A 23,659-nucleotide genomic window follows, 5' to 3' on the forward strand; every position below is an offset into this window, starting at 1 on the left:
ACTTGATTGGTATATTTCCAACGATGACTGGCTGACACAATTCCCTGAAGCAACTTTTCAACAGATTCCCTTTTCTCACTCGGACCATGCGCTCTTGGTATTGCATTATGATCATCCATCCTCTTTTGGATCTAAACCTTTTAGATTTGAGCACTTTTGGATAGAGGAGGCTTCTTATCTAAGTCTTGTTGAAACACACTGGCAAGCGAGACCTCCTTCAACCACAATATTGTAGGTCATTACTAACCTCCATACTTTAAGACCCGCCCTTATTACATGGAATAAACAAGTGGTGAGGCATTTAGAATTTGAAGAACGGAAACTTAGACAAGACCTACAATGTCACTATAGTTTGCCGCTTTCTTCAAGACCACATGCATGGTATGTCACCGAGTGACCTCTTCTGGAATCACACAAAAAAAATCCTCCATCAAATTCATCTCAAATGGGCTCAAAAGTCTCGCATTCATTGGAGCACAAGTGGTGACTACAATACTCGCTTTTTCCACTTGTCTACATTGAAGCACAGATCTAGAAATCTCATATGCACTCTCACACATCAAGGTATGAGCCTCACCGATCCCAAGTATATCACACAGGCAATTAACCACCACTTCCAGTAGATCTTCACATCACACCATTCATCTTGCCTGGAAAGTTATTTCTTCCCAATCAAGAATTGCGTTACCATTGAGCATAAATCCCTCTTGGGTTTTAGTTTTTTGCGGGGGGGGGGGCGGCCGCGCGGGGGGGGCCCCCCACCCCCACAAAAATTTTGGGGGGGGGGGGGGCCCTTTTTTTTTTAAAGGTTTTGTGGAATTTCAGAATTCCTTTGTTATAAAATAAAGAGAAAATATATTAGATACAAAGAAGAAAGACAAGATGAGTTCAATCAGAAGTGATTCATTCAATTGAGTGTATTACATATTTATAGTAGAAGGAACATCTACTCTGATATGGAAATACAATATATGATTCTTGCACACAATAAAGATATTCTTGATATGGAAAGATAGATTGCCGCCCAAGATAGAAGGTACATAGAATGGAAATATTGACTGCCAATATTGTGTAATGAGATGGTTGTGATCTTCACCAATATTGCATCCTGAGGTAATTGAGATCTTCAATTGGAAGTACAATCTCTTTGGGGTAATGGACATCCATAATAAATATTATTTATAACACTCCCCCTTGGATGTCCATCAATAGATAATGTACCTCGTTAAAACCTTACTAAGAAAAACCCTATGGGAAAAAAATCTTAGTGAAGGAAAAAGAGTATACATATCTAAATAATACGTATTGGTAGCTGCCTCATTAAAAACCTTACCAGGAAAACCCAGTGGGACAAAACCTTGGTTAAGGGAAAAAGAGTGCAGCACGTATTTTACTCCCCCTGATGATAACATCATTGAGTATCTTTGAATACGTACATTCCATTATCATATACCAACTTCTCAACATTTGAAGTAGGCAATGCCTCAATAAATAAACCTGTCAAGTTATCACTTGAACGAATTCAATGAACATATATTTCACCATTTCATTGAAGATCAAGAGTGAAGAAGAATTTCGGTGAAATATGCTTGGTTCTATCTTCTTTGATTTATCATCCATTCAATTGAGTTTTGCATGCAGCATAATCTTCATATAATATTGTTGAAATTCCTTCTTCTAGTAGAAGATTGCATGCTTCATGAATGTATTGTATCATTGATCTTAACCAAATATAAAATAACTAACATTCACTTGAAAATAAATAGCATGTTTGAGATCTAGTTTTAAGTAGATCAGATAAATATCCTGCATCTGCAAAACTAGTAAGTTGATATCCACATTCATAAAATAATATCATGTCAATAATTTCTCAAATATACTGAAATATATGTTTTATAACATTTCAGTGTCTTCGTATTAGAGAATAAATAAATCTTGTTAATACACTTATAGAAAATGCTACATCCGATTGTGTATTATCAGCAAGATACATTAATGCCCCAATAGCACTAAGATATGGTACTTCAGGACCAAGAAATTCTCCACTGTTTTCTTGGGGTCGAAATGAATCTTTCTTTATATTGAGCGATCTCACAACCATTGGGGTACTCAATGGATGTATTTTATCTAGATAAAATCTCTTCAAAATATTCTCTATATAAGTTGATTGATGAACGAATATTTCATTCGTCAAATGCTCAATTTATAAATCAAGACAAAACATTGTCTTTTCAAGATTTTCATTTCAACTTTCTTAAAATAATCTACTACTTTTGGAAACTCTTCAGGAGTTTCGATGATATTTAAATCATCATCATATATACTTACTAAAATTAGATCCATATCCTTTAATAAAGGCACAATAATAAATTGGATCATTTTTATGCTTTTCATTTAGTAAATATCCACTAAGGAGATTACCATATATGCCTTGATAATCTTTGAAGCATTATTGAACAAACTTCCTAGGAATTTTTATATGCTTCGATCATTTTGAATCCTTCAGGGATTTTCATATATATTTCACACTCGAGTGAGCCATATAAATAGGCTGTAATAATATCCATTAGACGCATGTCAAAATTTTCATATCTTTGCCAGTTAATAAGATATCTGAAGGTGATTGCATCCACCACAAGAGAACATGTTTCCATGTAATCAATGCCAGGCATCTGCGAAAATTCTTGTGCCATAATTCATACTTTATATATCACGATTTCATTATTTTTCTCATTTCATTTTTCGCAGAAAACTCAATTGTACCCCACTGGCTTTATACCTTCAGATGTTGGACTACAGGTCCAAAAACTTTAATTTTCAAGCGAATTCAATTTTGCTTGAATTGCGTCTCTACATTTTGGCCAATCATTTCTTGATTTATATTCATCAACAAATTTATATTCAAGATCCTCGTCTTGATGTATTATTTCAACAATAACATAATATGCAAAAATGTTGTCGACAACTTTATCTTTTCGGTTCCATCTTTTTCCTGCAATGACATAACTAATCGAGATCTCTTCATTATTTTCAGGTACCTGAACCTCTTCTGGGGTTTTATAGAAAGTTATGTCTTCAGGATCTTCATAATCAATTGTCTCCATATTATGACCATCTTGATCATTTGCTCCTTTCCTTTTCTAGGATTTTATCCTTGGAACCGATTGATCTTTCACGTTTTAAACGTGGTTTAATTTCATTTGCACTGATAGATTGTCCTGCTGGGACATCAATTCTAATTGGAGCATTTACAGCTGAAATATGAGATTTAATAACTCTTAGCAGGTCAGCAAATCTGGCAGTTGATTCATAATATTTATTGCATTATCCTTCGAACTTCAAGTTCACAGTGCTAAGTGCGAGGATCTAATTAGATAATGATAATGCATACAATCAATCTCTTTTTCCAACTATTTATTCTCTCCCCCTCATGTTGGAAAAACTAATTCATTAAATAAATCTCCTATCATTGGCAATATATTGCATTATATAAAGAGATTCATATCCAACATATATTCCCAACTTTATTTGGGAACTCATCTTTGTGCGCTGTGGTGGAGCAATTAGAACATAAGACGCACATACAAAAAATTTTAAGATGAGAAATATTTGGCTTCTGACCATAAGCCAATTGTAATAGGGAGAATTTATGACAACCTTTTGGCCGATGCTGTACAAATGATGCTTTGTTCTCATAACCAATGGTTTAGCTATTAATTGAAGACACTTAATAAATGATTTTGCTAAACCATTTTGGATATAAACATAAACAACGGGCTATTCAACCGTGATCTCGGTTGTTATACAATAATCATAAAGCCTGAGATGTAAATTCACCAGCATTATCAAGACAAACTGTCTTTATCTTATAATCCATAAATTATGCTCTTAATCTCATTATTTGAGCAAACATTCTCGCAAACACCAAATTGCGAGTTCATAATGAACATACATGTGACCACTTTATAGATGCATCTACTTAAAATCATATATTATCTGAATGGTCCACATGATGGGTGAATGGGCCCATATATTCCACCCTCTATACGTTTTAAAAACGTAGAATGTTCAATCTCAACTTTAGCTGATGAATATTTAATAATAATTTTTTCTTGAGAACAAGCAATACAAGAAAATTCACTTAATTGAAGAATCTTCTGGTTCTTCAATGGATGACAATTGAATTTTCAATAGTTTTTCGCATCATACTTGATCCGGGATTGTCCAACCGGTCATGTCAAATAATAAAATTATTGGAATCAATGTTCATTTGATTTACCCAAGCATGTGTTTCAACCATGCGATATTCGTAGTAGTACAAATTGGGAGAAATATCTAATACCTTTATATAGATATTTACTTATACCATTATTTGTAGTCTCAATCTGATAATCATTTTGGCAAATAGCTTTGAAACTTAATAAGTTTCTTTGAGACTTACTACAAAATAATGAATTATTCATAGCCAATTTTATCTCCCAGATAATAATAGATTAGCTCTTCCGGAGCTTCCAATCAATGTTGTACTAACAATTCTTGTATGAACATTGGCTTCCGTGTCATCAAACAAAATAACCATAATCAAATTTTCAACTATTATCTTCAAAGGAGTTTGCAGCATCTAGATGTGTAGGATCTGTGAAGCCATTAAAATCATCATTTTGATAGGCAAAGATTGTTCAAATATCATGATTTTGGAAAATCAAATTATCTCCACATTATTTTTATTTTCTTTAATTAAGGCTTGACAAAGCTTAATTAAATATTGTGGAGTACGACAAATACATGTTTAATGGCTTTCATACCACATCGATAACAAATATTATCTTCACTCCTTGAAAAGTTATATTGAGAATCCTTATTATTCTCTTATTTATTTCCATAATAATGACGGTAATTATTCCGTCTTTTGTCTCATCCTCTTCCACAGTCATGACCATAATTTTAATTTTGCCTTCTTTCAGGCATATCATGAATTGTTGCATTCACTTCAGGGAATGGAACAAAACCAATAAGACGAGCTTCATGACTTTTCATTAATAGTCCATTATTTTACTCAGCCACAAATAGGCATGATATCATTCAGAGTATTTCTTAAAACTCCTTTTACAATATTACTATTGTAACAACAAATCTGAAACTTGAAAATTTGCTGGGATATTTTCATGAATAATATTTTCTCCTTATAATTTCAAAAGAGAATTAATTTCAAAAACTACAGAACTGTATTTATTTACGCTTTCAAATCTTGCAACTTCATGTGCATCTTGCAGCTTCGATATTTACGCTTTTAAATCTTGCAACTTCAAGTGCATCTGCAGAACTGTATTTATTTACAGTTTTAAATCTTGCAACTTCAAGTGCATCTGCAGAACTGTACTTATTTACAGTTTCAAATCTTGCAACTTCATGTGCATCTTTAGAACTGTATTCATTTACAGTTTCAAATCTTGCAACTTTGTCTTGCAACTTCAGTGCATTTAACAATATTTGTGGTGCAAAGCTAGCAACCACCATATACAATAAATAAAACCACAATAGTTAAAGCAACATAATATCTTATTATTTGATTGATTCTTAGATTCAATAAAACACATACCTTTTTATCATGATGCACTTACATTTCAAGATGGACAAAGTAAACTCCATTGTTTACAAAAACGTGCGAGGAGGTCGATCATTCTTTTCACTTTGGAATAGAAAACATAATGATACATAGTCTGCTGTCTTTCTTCTCAAAACGCAATACTTCGAGCGGAATCGTGCTGATAACGTGTTATAAAATAAAGAGAAAATATATTAGATACAAAGAAGAAAGACAAGATGAGTTCAATCAGAAGTGATTCATTCAATTGAGTGTATTACATATTTATAGTAGAAGGAACATCTACTCTGATATGGAAATACAATATATGATTCTTGCACACAATAAAGATATTCTTGATATGGAAAGATAGATTGCCGCCCAAGATAGAAGGTACATAGAATGGAAATATTGACTGCCAATATTGTGTAATGAGATGGTTGTGATCTTCACCAATATTGCATCCTGAGGTAATTGAGATCTTCAATTGGAAGTACAATCTCTTTGGGGTAATGGACATCCATAATAAATATTATTTATCCCCCCCCCCCCTCCCCCCCTCTCCCCCCTCCTCTCCCCCCCCAAAAAACACAAAAAATGGGTCCCCCACCAATTTTTTTTTTATATAAACATACACCCCACCAACTAATTTTTTTTTTTTCCTCCCCCCCCCCCCCCCCCCCTCCCCCCCCCCCCCCCCCCCCCCCGGGCCGGGCACCCCCCCCCCCCCCCCCCCCCCCCCCCCCCCCCCCCCCCCCCCCCCCCCCCCCCCCCCCCCCCCCCCCCCCCCCCCCCCCCCCCCCCCCCCCTCCTTTTTTTTTTTTTTCTGTGGGGGGGGGGTCCCCCCCCCCCCCCACGCCCCCCCCCACTTAAAAAACCCCGAGGAATATAGCTTGCTCAAGGTGTGGAGCGGCTTACCCATATTGCTTTTGCGGATGATTTGATTAAGTTTGGTCAAGCTACCTCCTTTGAAGCTAGAACCTTTCACCAGCTCATAGAGAAATATTGTTTATATTCTAGTCAACCACTAAACATCCACAAAACCCGAGCACATTATAGTCCCAGGACCTCCTCAAGCCTGAAGCGTACCCTTGCATCTCATTTCCATATCACTCCCTCAACGGAGCTTGACATTTATCTTGGGATTCCTCTTATGTCTGGAAAGCTCAAAAAAAAGTATTGTGAATCCCATCTCACTAGGGTAAACAACAGACTCCAACATTGGCGGGCCAAATACCTCTCCTATGCAAGGAAAAAGGTACTTATTGAACCTACCCTTGTTGCCATGCCTACACATTTCATGTCATGCTTTCAACTACCAGTATCAATCACTCTTACTCTCAACAAGCTTGCACGGGAATTCTTCTGGTCAAATGAAAATCATAGGCATCTTCACACCATTTCCTGGGATTTGATTTTTCGCCTTACTAGAGAAGGCGGCCTCAATCTCAAAAGAACTACTGACTTTAACTTCGCTCTTCAATCTAAAAGGCATGGGAACTACTAAACCCCATAGACTCCCTTTGGAGAAGATTGATGAAGCAAAAGTATTTCAAACATTGTTCCTTTCTTGATGTGCCCTCACCAGCAACAGCTTCGTGGGGATGGAAGTCGTTAATTAAAGCAAGGGATCTTTTATGGGCAATGGATCTTTTACGGGCAAGGTCTTTTTCTCTAACTTGGAGATGGTCACCAAAGGAGCCCTTGGAACCTCATTTGGGTTCCAAACCACCCCCAGGATTAGGGTTGTTATCTAATTGTCACATCCCTCCAGCCGGTACCCTATTTGGAATACCTGGAGGTGTGATCCACAGCCCTGAAGATCAAGTTTAGGAACGACCATATCCACTTAACACAATAACATAATCGAAAGCAAGAACAAATCATTGTATTCAAGTAATTTAATAACAAGAAAGGAACTCAGAAGGATCACAAAAGAACATCAAAGTGCGGATAACAAGATACTAATCAAAAGATAACTGTAGAGTATAGTGGAAATATACCCCACAAACAAATGCAGAAGGTAGATTGAAATCTAAAAGCAAAGTCTAAAACTATCAGAATTAAAAATCTAAGTCTAGAAGAACAAGGTAAACTAGTCAAAATCTTCTGTCGGCTCTTCTTCTTCTTCTTCAGTCTTCATCTTCTTCACTGTAGGGTTTTGCTCTTGTAACTTCGAGTCAGCCTCTAGCTCACGATCCCATCAGCAAATAAGATGATGTTGGTTGCTGTCAATAGGAGCTGTCAATGTAGTCCAAGCCTGTGTGCTGGTCACACCGTTGGTCATGACCCTCTTCAAGGATTTCTGAAGCTGCACCATGTAAGGAAGGGTCCTCCGTACCGTAGCACGGGTTCTCTTCTATTCCTGCAAAAGCATCTAAAAACATGTCCCCTGAAGGGTAAGCGCAAAAAGAACTTAGCAAGTAGTCTAATCACAACAAACATCTTCACACACAATCAAAGGAAAACATAAATGCAATGATATGAAACAATAAATGCAAGTATGCTTCTAACTCATATATGTATGCTGGTCTCTATTGGCAGACAAGCTTTAAGTCATAGCACCATACTCCTTTGGGTGTGTCACATCCCTCCAACTGGTACAAAACAAATCATTGTATCCAAGTAATTAATAATAAAAATCAAGAAATGATCTTTAATGGATCACAAAAGAATATCAAAGTGCAGATAACAAGATACTAACCAAAAGATAATTGTAGAGTATAGTGGAAATATACCCCACAAACATATGCGGAAGGTAGATTGAAATCTAAAGTAAGGTCTAAGCTATTACAAATAAAAGTAAAAGTCTAGAAGAAAAAGAAAGTCAACTAATCAATATCTTCCATCGGCTCTTCTTCTTCTTCGATCATCATCTTCTTCATCTTAGGGTTGTGCTCTTATAGCTTCAGGTCAGCTTCTAGCTCACGATCCCATCGGCAAACAGGATGATGCTGGTTGCCATCACTAGGAACCATCAGAGCAGTCCAAACCTGTGCTGCCCCACTAGTCATTACCTTCTCTAAAGACTTCTAGAGCTGCACCATATGAGGAAGGTCCTCCGTACCATTGCACAGATTCTCTTCCGAACCTACAAAGTCATCTAAAAACAAGTCTCCCGAAGGGTAAGCTCAAAAAGAACTTAGCAAGTAATCCAATCACAATAAACATCTTCACACACAATCCAAGGCAAACATAAAATGCAATGATATGAAACAATAAGTGCAAGTATGCTTCAACTCTATATATGTGTACTAGTCTCTATTGGCAGACACGCTTTAAGTCATAGCACCATACTCCTTTGGGTGGGTCTCAAATCACTCTCCCTCAGCCTTCCCGGCATCTTGGGTTCTCTATTTGGTAAATGGGTCTTGAAACCATCCCAGACATACCTTCGTTGGGGTTTAGGTCAACACTCTCTCACATCACCATTTGGTTTGAGTACTAACGCATGTATAAGGTTAATCTTAGCCCAATGCAAGTCATCTACTGAGTCACATCTTCTTAGGGTTAGATACGTCCATTCCTCACTTCCCGTGATCCATTCCGGTACCTTTTCCACTAAAATCACCATCTCCTTCCCAGCTATATAGACTCTTAACCCTATTGGTCATCCACAAATAGTAAATGAGAATCTCTCGTGTCCTCTCATGCTTCCTGCAATCTCAAGTGCCCACGAGCCCAAGTATATCACATGAAACCCTTCCAATGAATGGCCCCCACAATGTGATTCATGTCCTCTCACGGGTTGGTTACCAATCTTGAGTGCCCACAAATCTCCATTGTTGCCACGGGTCACTCGGTCTTGAGGGGATGTAACAACCCCCGTAATTCTAACCCGGAATCTGTATTGCAGGTCCGATAACCCAAAGGTCAAGTTGGATTAAGTTGTGGAGTGTCCGGATAGAACTCCATAATCCATACCCTAAACTCATGGATCTAGATTCTCTTGATGAAGAACCTGCCTTGCTGGGAAGTTGGATCTCTGGTAGAAGGCAAGAGGCATTTGGAGATGTCTGGAATGAAGGTAAGACCTCCCCCATGTGTTGCTTAGGGTTAGGTTGAGGTTGGGAATTAACCCCTTGAGCAAAGTACCCAAGTGTAGCAATGTACTAGGGGGCGGTTGCTTAAGGCGGTTGATTAGGCCAATCAACTGCCCCAAGTGACCGCCATGGTTTGCTTGAGGGATTTTGCCCTGATTTGCCCCCTGTCCTCTATAAATAGCAAATCCCGTGTTTTTAACTCATTATTATATTCGGGATTGCGGTTTTGGACATCTAGGAGACAGAGAACACGTGCTGGAAGGTGAGGAAAGCGTGGATTGCTATCTAGATCTATTCCCCTCATTTGTTTGCTAATTTGGTTGAGGTAAGTGAATCCCCTTCACTCCTTTCTCCTCTTTCAACTTTGGATTGGTGTTGGATCCATCTCCTTCATGTTGGGGTGACCTAATTATGATTGGCTAGTTACCCTAATCAATGTGTTTGAGAAGATTCTGTCCGAAAACAAATCGTTGCATTCGAATAAAAGATGGATCTAATCAAGGGAGATGATTTGGGTGATAGATCTATGTTAATTTTAGGTTTCTGTTTTGTTCCTTTGTTATAGACTAATTAAGATTGAAATTTGGATTAAGATAATCCCAATACCGATTGAAATCGGATGATCAAAAGTCTGAATTTCGGAGTTTGAAATTGTCTGTAACAGGGGTGGTTGCTCAAGGCGGTCCCTTGACCCAAGCGACCGGCCCACGTGATCGGCCCCACGCGACTGACTGGGTCATAGTGACTGTGTGAGTTTGGTTTTTGCTCTAATTTGACTCATGACTCTTATGTATTCTTACAATCTTATATTTAGGTGACCTCTGTGATTCTCTAAAACTACAGTGGGTGAAGTTTTCTTGCATTTATATAATTTTTACATATTTACAGGTAAGGACACACTATCTTGTTTATATGCAATGACACGAATATGATGAACCAGTTGCTTCCTTTATTATTCATTAATCGTATACCTTGTTGTAGTTGTTTAATGCACTTTAATACTGTTATATACTTGTTTGTGTCTTATTTATATACTGAATCACTTCATGGTATTGAATGAATGGTTATGATATGATCTTGACTGATGTAGTGTACTTGTGATGGAAAGGGTATCCAATTGGGTGTCTTTTCTTGAGATATCAGAGGGCTGTGGTATGGGACACATGCTCACTGATGCCTCCAGCACTATCATGACTGCTAGATAACATACCTAGGGAGTCTAGAATTGCATGGCTAGGTACCCTACATGCTATTACCCATTCGGTAGGGGAACTGAAGCTAAATGACTTGAAATAATGGTGACGTGACTCAATTTCATCCTAAAGCAGTAACCAGTCCGTGCAGAGACTCAGTGGTCCATTGTTGTTCATGCAATGGTAGGGTTGCATATGTTAGGGTTGAGCTCATGGACGTCCAAGGAGCGGCCCGGGTGTCGTGAGGAGTCATGAGAGCTTTCCGCCTCAATAATATGTGGATGACCATAGGGTTAGGGAGTGGAGTCCAACAGCAGTAGTCAGTCCATGAGGGTTCTCATTCCTAAGTTGCGAAGGATACGGAATCGAGTTGGTTGGTGCCATAGGGGAAGTATCTGGACTTCATATAGTGTATTACCAGTATGACCTTGCATTGGATTAGAAACCCTGACATGCGCCAGTACTCATTATCAACGGTCGTGGTAAGAGAGTGTTGACTTAAACCCTAGCCATGGATGCCTGATGAGGACTTGACCCCTTTACCCAGGATCCTAATAGAGGTAATCAGTCCGTGAGGGATCAGAGTGACTAGACCTACCCAGAGGAGAGCTGGTGTTATATCTTAAAGCGTGTCAACTGTCTAAAGACTTGCATAGTTAGATCTTACTAGCATTCATATTACTGCATGTCATCCATATCATATATGCATTGCTGATTTTGTTGACATATGTATGAGATATGTGTTATCCTTACTGAGTTCGTTAGAACTCATTCCTTTTTCCTGTATGTTTTATTAAACTGCACAAATGATTTCACGTCGTCGGAAATAGGAGATAATTTGTATGGCCGATCACTCTTGTATGAGGAGGATGTGGCACCATCAATGGGAGATGGAGATAGCATGCACAAAGCCTCCTGTGGATGCTTGGAGTGTGCTTATAGCACCCATTGATGGCCGAAGGAGGCAAATTGCTAGACATTTTGCAGATCGTCTGGAAAAGAACTGGAGAACCCCCTTCCTTATTAAGCACGAACAATATTTTATAGCCTTAGAAAAAGAATCTAGAATGAAGTTAATTTAGTTTATTTTGATTGCTTCCACTGAACTCGTTATTTCTTTTGAAAATTAATTCTTTCTTTGATTATTTTATTGGAGTATTTGGACTCCTGTAATCCTTTTTATTAATTATTGAACTTGCTCTTGCTCTTGATTATCTATACTTGCATTTATTATTATTGATGGGTAAGACCGTGGATCCTATGACGGATCGCACCCATGGGTTGTCGGGCAGGTAACCGAGACCGGTGGGTGGAGTGTGACAGGTCTGACCTGACTTCCTAAGACCTTCCAAAGATATCCACACTACACTGAAGGTCCAACTTCAAGGTCAACCATCAATCAAGCTCTTCTTCATCCAAAACAAATAGGGCGTCCAGGTTAGGGTTTGGGCTGGATTTCACACCAATAGCTTACCTTCCCCTCAAAGTTTCAGACTTCATCACCTCAAAGACAGGTTTTTTGAATCGAGACAAAGTCCTAGCTTGGTGGCCTACTGAAATCGCAGCAAAAGTACTTAGCATACCTCTTCCTTTATCCCCAACAGCGGATTGAATCATATGGAAGCTTACTTTTGTAGGAGGTTTACGGTTAGCTCGGCTTACAGGTTGGCACTTTCACATCACACCTCCCCGCCCCCACTTCCCTCCTTTAATTGGCTTAAGCTTTGGCATCTCCCCCTCCCATCTCGGATCCTCTTTTTCTTATGGAAGGCTTTACACGAAAAATTACCCATAGCAGATCTATTGATTCCCAGACAATGTCATGTTCCATCCCAATGTCTTTCATGTGGTCACCCTTCTTTCTCGACACTTCACCTCTTTACGAGCTGCCCTTTCACCCTTCACCTCTGGCAACCCCTTCACCTCCGGCAAACCCCTCACCTCCATCCGTGGGACTCCTCACAACCCTTTTGTCCCCAACTCCAAGCCTGTATCACCCTTTCTACCTCATTATCCACTCATAGAAAACAACACCTACAAACCCTCATCGCACTTTGGGCTCTTTGGGGATACTACAATCTTGTCACACACTCTTCCCAAACCCCTAGGCATCAAGATGATATACAAAGCTTACAACAAGCGATAGCTGACTTCACTCCTCCCTCTCAACATCTCTCTTGTATGACGCCCACGTTTATTAGGTGGGAGCCTCTAGAGCTTGATTAGATCAAACTCAATGTAGATGAATCCTCCTTTTCTGATCCAAAACATTTTGGGATTGGTGGCATAGCACGTGACTCTAATCATAAGATGGTGTTTGCTTTTGGACAAGGAATGAGTTGTCAGGATTCTTTTACTACAGAAGCACTAGCCATTAGGCGAGGACTCAGTCTTGCCCTAGATTTCCAGATTCCCCATCTCCTAGTGGAATGTGACAACCTAGCACTGGTGCAAGCGATTACACATCCAACCTCCCGTCATAGCTGGAAAATCTCTCATGTGCTCAATGATATTCTCAAGCTAGCGACAACCTTCATGGATTTCTGATTCACACATGTACATCGTGAAGCAAATTTCGTTGCCGATGAGTTGGCCAAATCAGTAGCCCTTTCCCAAGACTGGTTCGTGTACCGCCATACCCCCCCCCCCCCCCCCCCCTTTTAACATGGATCCTACTCTATGACTCTCTAAGATGTAAAATCCCTTGTGGTTTTTTCTTGAATAAATAAGGTTCTATTTTCTACCAAAAAAAAAAAATTTTAGTGTGGAGGGTCGTCGCATGGTTAGATTCCTTTAACTTCTCATGATGTTAGCAACTGGAAATTCAAGGTATCTGATATTTATTTGCATCAATACCCAATGATTCATGCATTCTGAGAACAAAAGGGCAACTGAATGTGTTCAAAGGATTTTTATTTGCGGCTCCCAGTAGCTAACGGTCGAGATTCAACCACATAATCAAACCTATATTTAATGGTCCAAATTAAAAATTCAAGGATATTATATGCAAATATGATTTTTTTTTTCTTTTGCATTTTAAAGGTTGCAGAGTCTATAATTACAAACTCAGCCCCTCGTATGTAGGATAATCTAAACCTAGTGATAAACTCAACCTTTGGCTACAAATAAAAATCCTAGTTTTTGCACGTTCTACCAATGCTTTGTCATAGATATTCTTGGAACCAACATACAGACCTGTTGATTTAGTCGGATAGACTTAGGGATTTGACAGAGGTGGTGCTGGTGATGTTAGGGAAGGAAGAGAAAGGAGATTCAAACGGCAGTGTAGAAGAAGGAGAGGTAGACAAGGAGAATCGTTGATTCAGTAGATTTAGGGATTTGTTTTGTAAATCTAGAAAATAATAAAATCTATTTTTGTAAATAAAAACCCTTTAAATGTAAAAAGAAATAACAGTTTATTTACATCTATACCTTAGTTAGCTAAATTAACACTGTTGAATGCTTTCTTGAACACATGGTGCGATCTTGACCTTTAGCTGCAAGCAGTAAGGCTGCTGCAAATAAAAATCCGTATTCAAGCAACAAGTGTTTGATCCACCAGGCAGATTAATCAAATTGTAATGCAAAGCACAAATCACCCTCTGAATCAAAATCAATTTAGGAACCGAAGCAAATATCGTTTTGGATAACAAATTGTAACCCTCTTCTTGCTTGAATGGGAAATTGGAATAAGATTTTCTGTCACTTTGAAAAACTAACTTACATTCAAGGACCATTAACAAAATTTGCATCTCAGTTTAACAATGCTTCGTTTAAGAAGTTTGAGTCTTATTTGACTCAATTTAGTCCTAATTGATTCTTGTATTCCATTACCGATCTTCTGAAGATCGAATATGCAAGACAATTTAGTTGCTACTTGTAGATCTGAGTAGGGCTTCTGTCTCACCAATGAAGTGAATTCCTATGGAGAGGATTGTATTATGCCACCCAGAAGAATTAAGGGTGGTTAGGTAATCTCATATAATTAAAATAGATAATTTTGGAATTAAAAAAAAATGTATATGTATATATATATATGGTGTTTTGATTGTATCCAACAGCAGATTAGACTAATGTGTCCAATGAAAATCTAATTCTGGGGTGTCTTTACTTTTCAAATAACCGAAATCCAGTCCCGTTTGCCTTGAATGGACTCATCCTCTTTCGGATCCACCATCGTGACAACTGGGTCTCCGCCCTTGTGGCGTGTCCATCTCTACCTTTGTGGCATGTCTTCACCTCTTTGGGCGTTGGTAATGGAAGATATGTATATCATATCAATTGTGCTTGATTGTTGATGTGATTGTTACAACTCTTATTCTAAGGGTTTACTAGGCTCGACCCATCCCTTAGCCTGGAAGACCCATCTATTGCATATACGACAGCTTGGTCAATTTTCACTCCTTGGTTCGTCAGACCGAACATTATGTTTTCATGCATCTATCTTTTGTAACTTTTTTTTTTTTTGGGGTCTGTATTTCCTTTAAGTTTCTTAATAAAGTCTTTAACTTCTTACCAAAAATAGTGGGACGTCAGTGTTTTAAAGCCACTTCCATTTGGGGGTGCCGGTGCAATTTGCTCCTTTTTAAAAAAAATTCTCTGTTTTGGTTCCACGTCCTATCCCCCAATAAAAAAAATAGGGTTTTGACCAAAAAAAAAAAAAAAACCAATAAACAAACTAGGTTCATGTGGGCATTTTGGGCGCAGCTATTGAAATAGCTTTTATGGCTACAATTTCTAATAATCCACCTATTTCATTCATAAAGTATTGGACACATTTTTTTTCTTTCTTTTTCACTTTTCCCATCCATTGCCAACCACTTTAGGCTCGAAAGAGGTTGTTTGCATGTATATAGAAGGGAGAAAGTAGCTTTAGGTTCTCGGCCTTCCATGTAGAAGAAATTGTTTCCTTAATTGTGCATGACTTGATATAGGGGCCAATCTTCCAAGTCTTCCCAAGCCACTGGCCTACTCTTCTCTTTCACATGTATTAAAAGCACAATATAACGTATATATTCAATGATACAACACATACTAGTTAATACGTATCCATATTAGATATAGCTGATATGATACATATCGATTAATACATCTCTTCTTTTTTTAAAGGAGCAATGCATTAAATTGCACTAAAATGTATTAACCTTGATTAAAAGATTGTTGTGTTTTCATGAGATACTAATTACAAAATTAGAATATAGACAAATTAAATAAGGTTTGACATTGTTATATCATGGAATGTATTCCTTCACCGGTAACTTTGTCATAACTTAGGAGCCACCTTTACTATTAAATGACAACTGCAAAAACCACATAATTAAACACAATACTAAAGAGACAGCAAAGAAGCAAAGACTCCAAGGATATCCTAAAACTACAATCATCTTCCACCATCTAATGCAATTACGGCTTGATTACTCAAACTATCATACCCAATAGTGTGGTGGTTTTGAAAATCTGATGATTTGCCCAGAAGACATTCAAGCTCCTCAGGATTCTGTGCAACCCCAGGGTGCTTTTGATAATTGCTCAACACCTGTAGCTCCCTTGCTACATCTTTCATATTAGGCCTTTCATCCCCTTTTATCCTCAAGCATCTTTCAGCCAGTCCTAAAACTGTATGGAGTTGCTCTGTGGATTCTTCAGTTATAATTCCATGATCTAGAATTTCCCAAACGCTGTCTTCTTTAAGTGAAGTGATAAAATGCATTGCTAGGCCTGCCTCTTTACCGGGACCATTAGAAAAGAGTGCTTCTTTTCCGGTTAGTAGCTCCAAGAGTACTACGCCAAAACTATAAACATCACTCTTTTCTGTGAGTTGGCATGATTGGAGGTATTCCGGGTCCAGGTACCCTAATGTTCCTTGCACCAGTGTACTAACTTGAGCTTGATCTAACGGAACCAACCTTGATGCGCCAAAGTCTGACACTTTTGCCTTATAATTATCATCCAAGAGAATGTTTGCAGACTTGATATCTCTATGAATTATAGGTGGTGAAGCTGCAGAATGCAAATAAGAAATTGCTTCTGATGTTTCTGCAGCTATCCTTAGACGGTTATCAAATGAAATCGGAGAGGTGCAACCATCACCATGGATATGGTGGAACAGAGTTTTGTTTGTGACAAATTCATACACTAATATAGGAGCTTCAGTCTCTAAGCAACAACCTAGCAGCTTCACCACATTTCTATGGTTAATTTGAGAGAGAATAACTACCTCATTTATGAATTGCTCGATCTGAGTCTCATCAACTATTTTTGACTTCTTAATGGCAACAACTCTGTGATCAAGAAGAATTCCCTTGTATACTGTACCATAACCTCCTCGACCAATGATCTGGTCTTGAGCGTAGTTGTTTGTTGCTTTCTTCAGTTCTTCAGCTGTAAAGATTTTGGCAACTTCAACAGATCCTTCATGGGAAGACAGTTGTTTCTTTAAAAAAATACCTCCATTTTGCTGGAAGAATTTTTGCTTGAGTTTGTCAGCCTTTCTTTTTTGAAGTGCAAAACATGTCAGGAAGCTAGCTACAAGTAGAAACAAGCAGCCCAAGCCAATACCTATAAGCAGACATTGAAGAATAGAAGACTGGTTAAGATTGGGAGACTAATTTTGTTTGGAAATTAATTAAAAGATTTCTCTACATATAAAATTTTTCACAGACAAACAGAGGCTTGATTTCAAAATTTTGTTGCTGATGAGGATGCAACTTCTGCTAGCACGAAAAGAATTCAAATATTGAATTTGTTAACTTCAGTTTTACTTACCAACAGTTAACGGAATCACTGGAGGATTGCATCCACTTCCATTTTTCTTTCCATCCCCACGATAACCAGGCGGGCAAGAACAAGTGAAATTCCCAGGCGTGTTGATACAATTCCAACTGCACAGACTAACTGTCTGATCTAAACATTCATTTACATCTGCAACAAACGTGCCTGCAACGCTTAGGGTTTTCCACCAGAAAAGTTGTAAAGAATGATCAAGAAGGGAAAATATTCCACTGTTGTGCACATCTCTTATAAAGTATTATACTTTTATACCACACAACATCTCTTGCTTTGTAGAGCATCACATCTTTATATCAAATAAAAAGTTGTGATTAAAGGCTTGATTCTGAATTAAAAACAAACCTCAATACCCTTTTAATTTATTTTTTTCTCAGCTTTTTTGGGAACATAAGTGCACAGCTCAGCTCTGCACAGCAGAGTAGAGTGATGTGCACAAAAGAAGACGTTTTCCCATCAAGAAATTTTAATGTGGGTATTTAAGAAAAAGGTTCGAGATAAGTGTTCATGAGGTTTACCTTGGCATCCATCTGGAAGATAAGGGTTTCCTTGGTAACCTTGAGAACAGTTGCAGCTGTATCCAAGCTCGTTCTTGGACTCGAGGCACTCAGAATTTTTGCCACAAGCATAAGTGGTGTGGTTTTTTCTTGCTTCTTCACAAGGAAAATCATTTGGCTCCTCTATTGCCCAATCCAACACAACCGGGACACGCGGGACACCATCTTCGTTGTTTTCATTGCTGAAATTCTTGAGATGGGACACGGAGAAGTTGTACCAGTTCACGTCAACCACGAAAGCGTAGCTGCACGGATTGAAACTCAAGATCTGCCTGTGCTTGTTAAAGCTCTGGATTGTTACCTTGAATCTCTTGACCCTCTTTGGAATGGTGATCTGGCAACAACCGCTTTCTCCGCTGCAGGAACCTTGAGTAGTAGCATCGTTTATGTTGCTGCAATTTTTCATGTTGCACTCACTCCAGAAATTTCCACTATAATTAGCCCAAAAGATAGCCTTGGTGTCACAACCCAGAACTGTGAATCTGTTGTCAGTGTCGGACAAACTAATTGGATACTTAGACAACTTGAAAATCTTGTCGTTCCCATTAGCCCATCCCGATTTGTTGTAACAATCCTGGCTTATGGTGTTTAGGACTCGCATTTGGCCTTGTAAAACTGAAATGTCCAACACTTCAATATTTCCCTTCCCAAGGAATAGTTTTGGAGGGTTGTGATGAGTGTCGTTGCAGGTTAGGAGAAAACCATCTCTGTAACAACCTTTCTCCCCAAAACCAAAGGGGTATGAAACTGTGATATTACCACAATGATCAGAGCAGTTGGGTTTAGCCACTGGGTAAGTTAAGGTTGCCAGAGCTGGCCAAAACGGGACGAAGAAGAAGAAGAAGAACAGTAACAACATAAGCAACGGAGAAACATCCATTGCTTAATAACTTGCTGATTTTTAATTGCGAGGAGAGTATACTATCTTTCTTACTTAACGTTTTAATTTATAGGTTGGATATGATTCTGATGCACCTAACAGGTGCGGCTTGTTCGATGATTAAACAGAGTTGCGCGGAAATGTAAGTCCTTCGATTCCGCGTGCTTTACTTTTTCAGTCAATCGAACTGGTCAAGTCTTCCCAAGTCCTCCCAGGAATCTTCCTTCCACAACCCCTGATCAGAAATTGTCGTAGTGCGTCACAACTGTTTTTGATAGGACAAAACGATATGATAGGAAAATTTCTCTCCCCTGCTTTAACTTTTTATTTACTCATTTTTTTTTTATAAAAACAAAAAAAAAAACCAGTTGTATTACAGATTAAGAAAAAAAACATACTTCCTTAATTTGTATGAGGCTCAAATCACCTCTATTGGTTGAAGCATAAGTGTTAATAGTTTAACTAGTCAAGCTGTTTAATGAGTTAAGGAGTGCTGAAAATTTATAATTACATAAATTGCATTAACTAGTGTAGATTTAATGTCTACCAAGTCAGGTGTAGTTTGGGAGGGGTATTGAAGAGAGGGGTTGTTGTCTCCTCATTTACCTACACTTTTTGGATCCGATCTGTGTATTGCATGCCTTCCTTCATTGCCCTCACTAGTACTTCCAAAAAGTTGCTCTTTTTCAAGTACCATGTCTTTGCAATTATAATTTTGCCCTATTCCATAAGTCTCACGCTCCATCCTATGTCTAGTGATTCGTTATATACCCTTGCACAAAGCAAATAATAGAATTAGTATTTGGCATTATACATTTAGATTGTTGGGTGTATACACTAGTGTCTATGTTTCTATCTCTAAAAGGTGATACTTTCATTTCTAGGAGCCATTTATTTACATTTTTTATAATCTTGTGGGGTTTGGATTTTATATTTTTCATTATTACATTATTTCTTTCTTTTCATATTAAGTAACATGTAGTCACAAAGGCAGAAAAAAAAAAAAAAAAAAAACCACTATTTTTTATGTATGTCTATTTGGAATTTTATTTATTCTTATAGTTCTCTCCAAAAGTTTTACTTTAAAAAAAAGTTTTACCTCCCATTTTCTTTAAAAAGAGTGAACTATAATTACTTTTCTTCATCCCCTAATTTTTATATTGATACGGAAGTTTCATACCCGATCGGGTACGACCCGGCTGAGGCTCCATGCCCAGGCAATCCCTCCATGATACAAGCTTCTTAACCGATCGGGTCATGCCCGGTTGGGGCTTCACATCCAATCGGGATAAGAGCCGACTGGATTGATCAAGACGCGATGAACACGTGATTATTATGGGAATCTTTCTCTATGCGGAAAGTCAACTCCCTCACAGATCGAGCGGGATCAACGACAAGAAGGCGTGATCTCAGGAGAAATGACAACCTCCGTCGGGCAGACTTACCAAATACATATAAGGTAACATTAACGGTATAAAATAGGAGACATACCTCTCCGATAAACATCCAATACATTCTGAGTATAATCTTGTGTAGCTTTACCTCACTCTATTCATCGTCTGACTTTGCCATCGGAGGTGGCCACCTAGCATACAAGCCGGCCCGCATCTAGCCTTTATTGCAGGACTCATCGTCCCGAATACGAGAGGAGGCTCAGTCGGATCCAGAAGTTTAACTGAGACGCATCAGTTTGGCGCCGTCTAAGGGAACGACAAGTTTCAAAATCATGGTGAGACGAGTTAACAACGGTTGTGCTCGGCAGGAAACTACCAGGGATGATCGAACGCTTCTAGAAGATGGGGTCGACCCCTCAATCCGAGTAGAACAGGACCCTCTTCAAGACAACCTGGTTCTAGAGGACCCGAACGGGGAAGGAACATCCAAAGGTCCTCAGGGCCACGCTACTGTGGCGGATGTAGATGAAATTAGAAAAGGCATGCTCGAGATGCAAGGAGTATTGCGTAACTTGGTCCATCAAATTGGATTCGAATAAGGACCAAGACGTAACACTCAGGTGGGAAGGTTGTTGAGAGCCTTTCAGACGGTAAGGGGATCCCAACAAATAAGGGGTGTCCCGAGAGGTAGGCAAACCGAAGGACGAGGGGTAACCCATCCCGATTGGGATAATCTTCAGGTAATACCGAACGGGACCAGGGACAGCACCCTAGATCGTATTTCGGTCCCGTCTACGACGAGATCCTTACCCCGAAGGAATCGTCGAGAGGAGATCAAGGACCAAGGAGAAAGTCTTCCCCAGCCTTCACGTTCGAGGGTATCTGTGGCCCAAACACGCTCCCAAAGGGAGGAGGTTGCTGAATCTGATGAAGATGGGGCAAGGCAAAATTGTCTCCAAAGGAGAATGGCAGCGGTCAAGCGAAAGCTGGAAGATCAGGACCACGACGAAGATCTGGACGTGGTTGATCGAGAACCTTTCTCGGATGAGATTATGAACATGCCTCTTCCTTGAAATTTCATCATGCCTACCTTCACCCCGTTCGAGGGAAAGACGAACTCGAAGGAGCACATAAGCTACTTCAAATCAGTAATGACTGTATTGGGTTGGGAGGACGAGTTACTTTGCAGAACGTTCCCGGCTTCACTCAAGGGACCAGCCATCAAGAGGTTCAGCAGCCTGCAACGGCGATCCATTAACAACTTTTAGGAACTTGCCCGAAAGTTCATAGCCCGATTCCGAAGTGCCATCGGGAGTAAGAAGATGTCCGATAGTCTATTCGCCATACGGCAGGGAAGAAGAGAATCCATTCGGGATTTCCTGAAGCGGTTCGACGAAGTTGCCATTGAGATCGAAGATCTTGATGATCAAGTGGCATACAACACACTTTGGAGTGGGATTACTCATCAAAGGCTTTTGAAAGTCTTACTAACAGATAAGCCCAAGACATACGGGACACTGTTACGAAAGTGCCAAAAGCAAGCCAGCGTTTACGAAGTAATAAATGCTCAAGTAAAAGCTGATCGAGACAGAAGATCTGATCGAGACACAGATAAGAATTCCCTGAAAGACAAAAATCAGGGGTCAAGAAGTAAATGGAAGCGTGATCAGGGACGGGTGAATTACACTCCCCTCAACGCAAAGCCGTCAGAGATTCTGATGAATATTGGGACAAGAAATCTTTAAAGTGGCCCGGAAAGCTGCATTCTCTTCCAAAGGATCGGGACATGACAAAATATTTTTGTTTCCATAAGGACTACGGGCACCACACAAATAATTGTCGAATTCTGAAATCAGAAATTGAGAAGTTGATCCAACAAGGCAAACTGGGTCAATATGTTCGAGGATCGGGAAAACCTAGTGGTGGTTCGCCTGAACCAAAAAAGAGAGCCCGGTCACCTAGCCCGAGAGAAGCCGCCAAAAAGGCTGATAAGGGAAAAGAAATAGAAGATCGGGAGGAGATGCCCGTCTACGTGATCATGGGAGGCCCGACTGTAGAATCAATCAGGAAGGCGAAGCAAAAAGAAAGGTTCATGGGAGCGTGGCACCTACCAAAAAAGAGGCCAAATCCGGCATGCCCGGAGCCAATAGCCTTCACCAATGAAGATCTAAGCGGAGTTATAGCGCCGCATGATGATGCGATTATCATCAAAGTTAAAATTGCCAATCGGGAGGTCCATCGGGTCTTGGTTGATACAGGATCATCTGTTGATCTGATATCCTACGAAGCTTTCAAAAGACTCAAATTGGCTAATGACTTACTGACCCCCTCATCGACTCCCCTGTATGTTTTGCAGGATCCTTGGCAGTAGCCGAAGGAACGATCCACTTGGATCTCAAGATTGGGAAGTCACCTCGAGACACACTGGTTCGAGTCAACTTTATGGTTGTGAACGATTTGTCAGCGTACAATGTGATCCTGGGACGACCAACACTCAATGCACTTGAGGCAGTTGTATCCCCCCGACACATGAAACTGAAGTTCCCGACTGATGCAGGGGTATGAGAATGCTGCTCAGATCAGTCTACCTCCCGGCAATGCTATGCCAACTACTTGAAGGAGAAACGGAGGTCTGAGAGTTCGGGAACCGCTTTGACTATTGAAGTTCGTGATGATTGGGATGAAGAAAGCATGCAACGAACGGAATCGGTAGAGAAATTGGAGAGAATTCAACTCAGCCAGTCTCTACCCGAGCGAGGGACATTCATTGGATCAGAGCAACCGGACAAATTCAAAAAGGAGCTCACATAATTCTTGTATGACAACGCAGATATTTTCGCATGGTCAGCAAGCAACATGCCCGGGATAGACAGGCGGTGGCAGAGCATAAGCTTTGGATCCAAAAAGATGCCACCCCAGTTGTCACATCCACCCATCCAGTACCCTACCTGGCATACCCGAGTGTTTGATCCACAGCCCCGAAGATCAAGTATCGAGGTAATCAACCTCCCACATAAACAATAACATAATCATGAACAAGACTAAATCAATATAACAATATTATCTAAATGAATCAAGCAAAATAATGAAATAACTATTAGAGTGCGGAAATGATACCAATAGATAAGTATAATCAAATTGTAGAGTGAGGTGGAATCTCGCTCCACGAATACAATGGAAAAGTAGTTCGTAACTCTAAGGAAAGATTACAACTGTTTCTAA

General features: G+C 39.4%; 2 protein-coding genes across 2 annotated transcripts; one reads left to right on the top strand and one right to left on the bottom strand.

Moving 5' to 3' along the window:
* Positions 1-15,783: 15,783 nt before the first annotated feature.
* On the bottom strand, positions 15,784-19,062 carry LOC148999500 (wall-associated receptor kinase 2-like). Its single transcript, XM_089140813.1, has 3 exons — positions 18,125-19,062; positions 17,586-17,741; positions 15,784-17,378 (listed from the first exon to the last, which is right to left on the bottom strand). The coding sequence occupies exons 1-3, from the start codon at positions 19,041-19,043 to the stop codon at positions 16,201-16,203; spliced, it is 2,253 nt and encodes a 750-aa protein (XP_088996939.1). The 5' UTR covers positions 19,044-19,062; the 3' UTR covers positions 15,784-16,200.
* A 3,161-nt stretch (positions 19,063-22,223) lies between these two features.
* On the top strand, positions 22,224-22,808 carry LOC148999501 (uncharacterized). The gene has a single exon (XM_089140251.1). The coding sequence runs from the start codon at positions 22,224-22,226 to the stop codon at positions 22,806-22,808; it is 585 nt and encodes a 194-aa protein (XP_088996377.1).
* Positions 22,809-23,659: the final 851 nt, after the last annotated feature.

This window comes from Hakea prostrata, chromosome 11 (genome assembly GCF_041222555.1).
Source record: "Hakea prostrata isolate BN-2017 chromosome 11, UWA_Hpros_2, whole genome shotgun sequence".
Lineage (NCBI taxonomy): Eukaryota > Viridiplantae > Streptophyta > Magnoliopsida > Proteales > Proteaceae > Hakea > Hakea prostrata.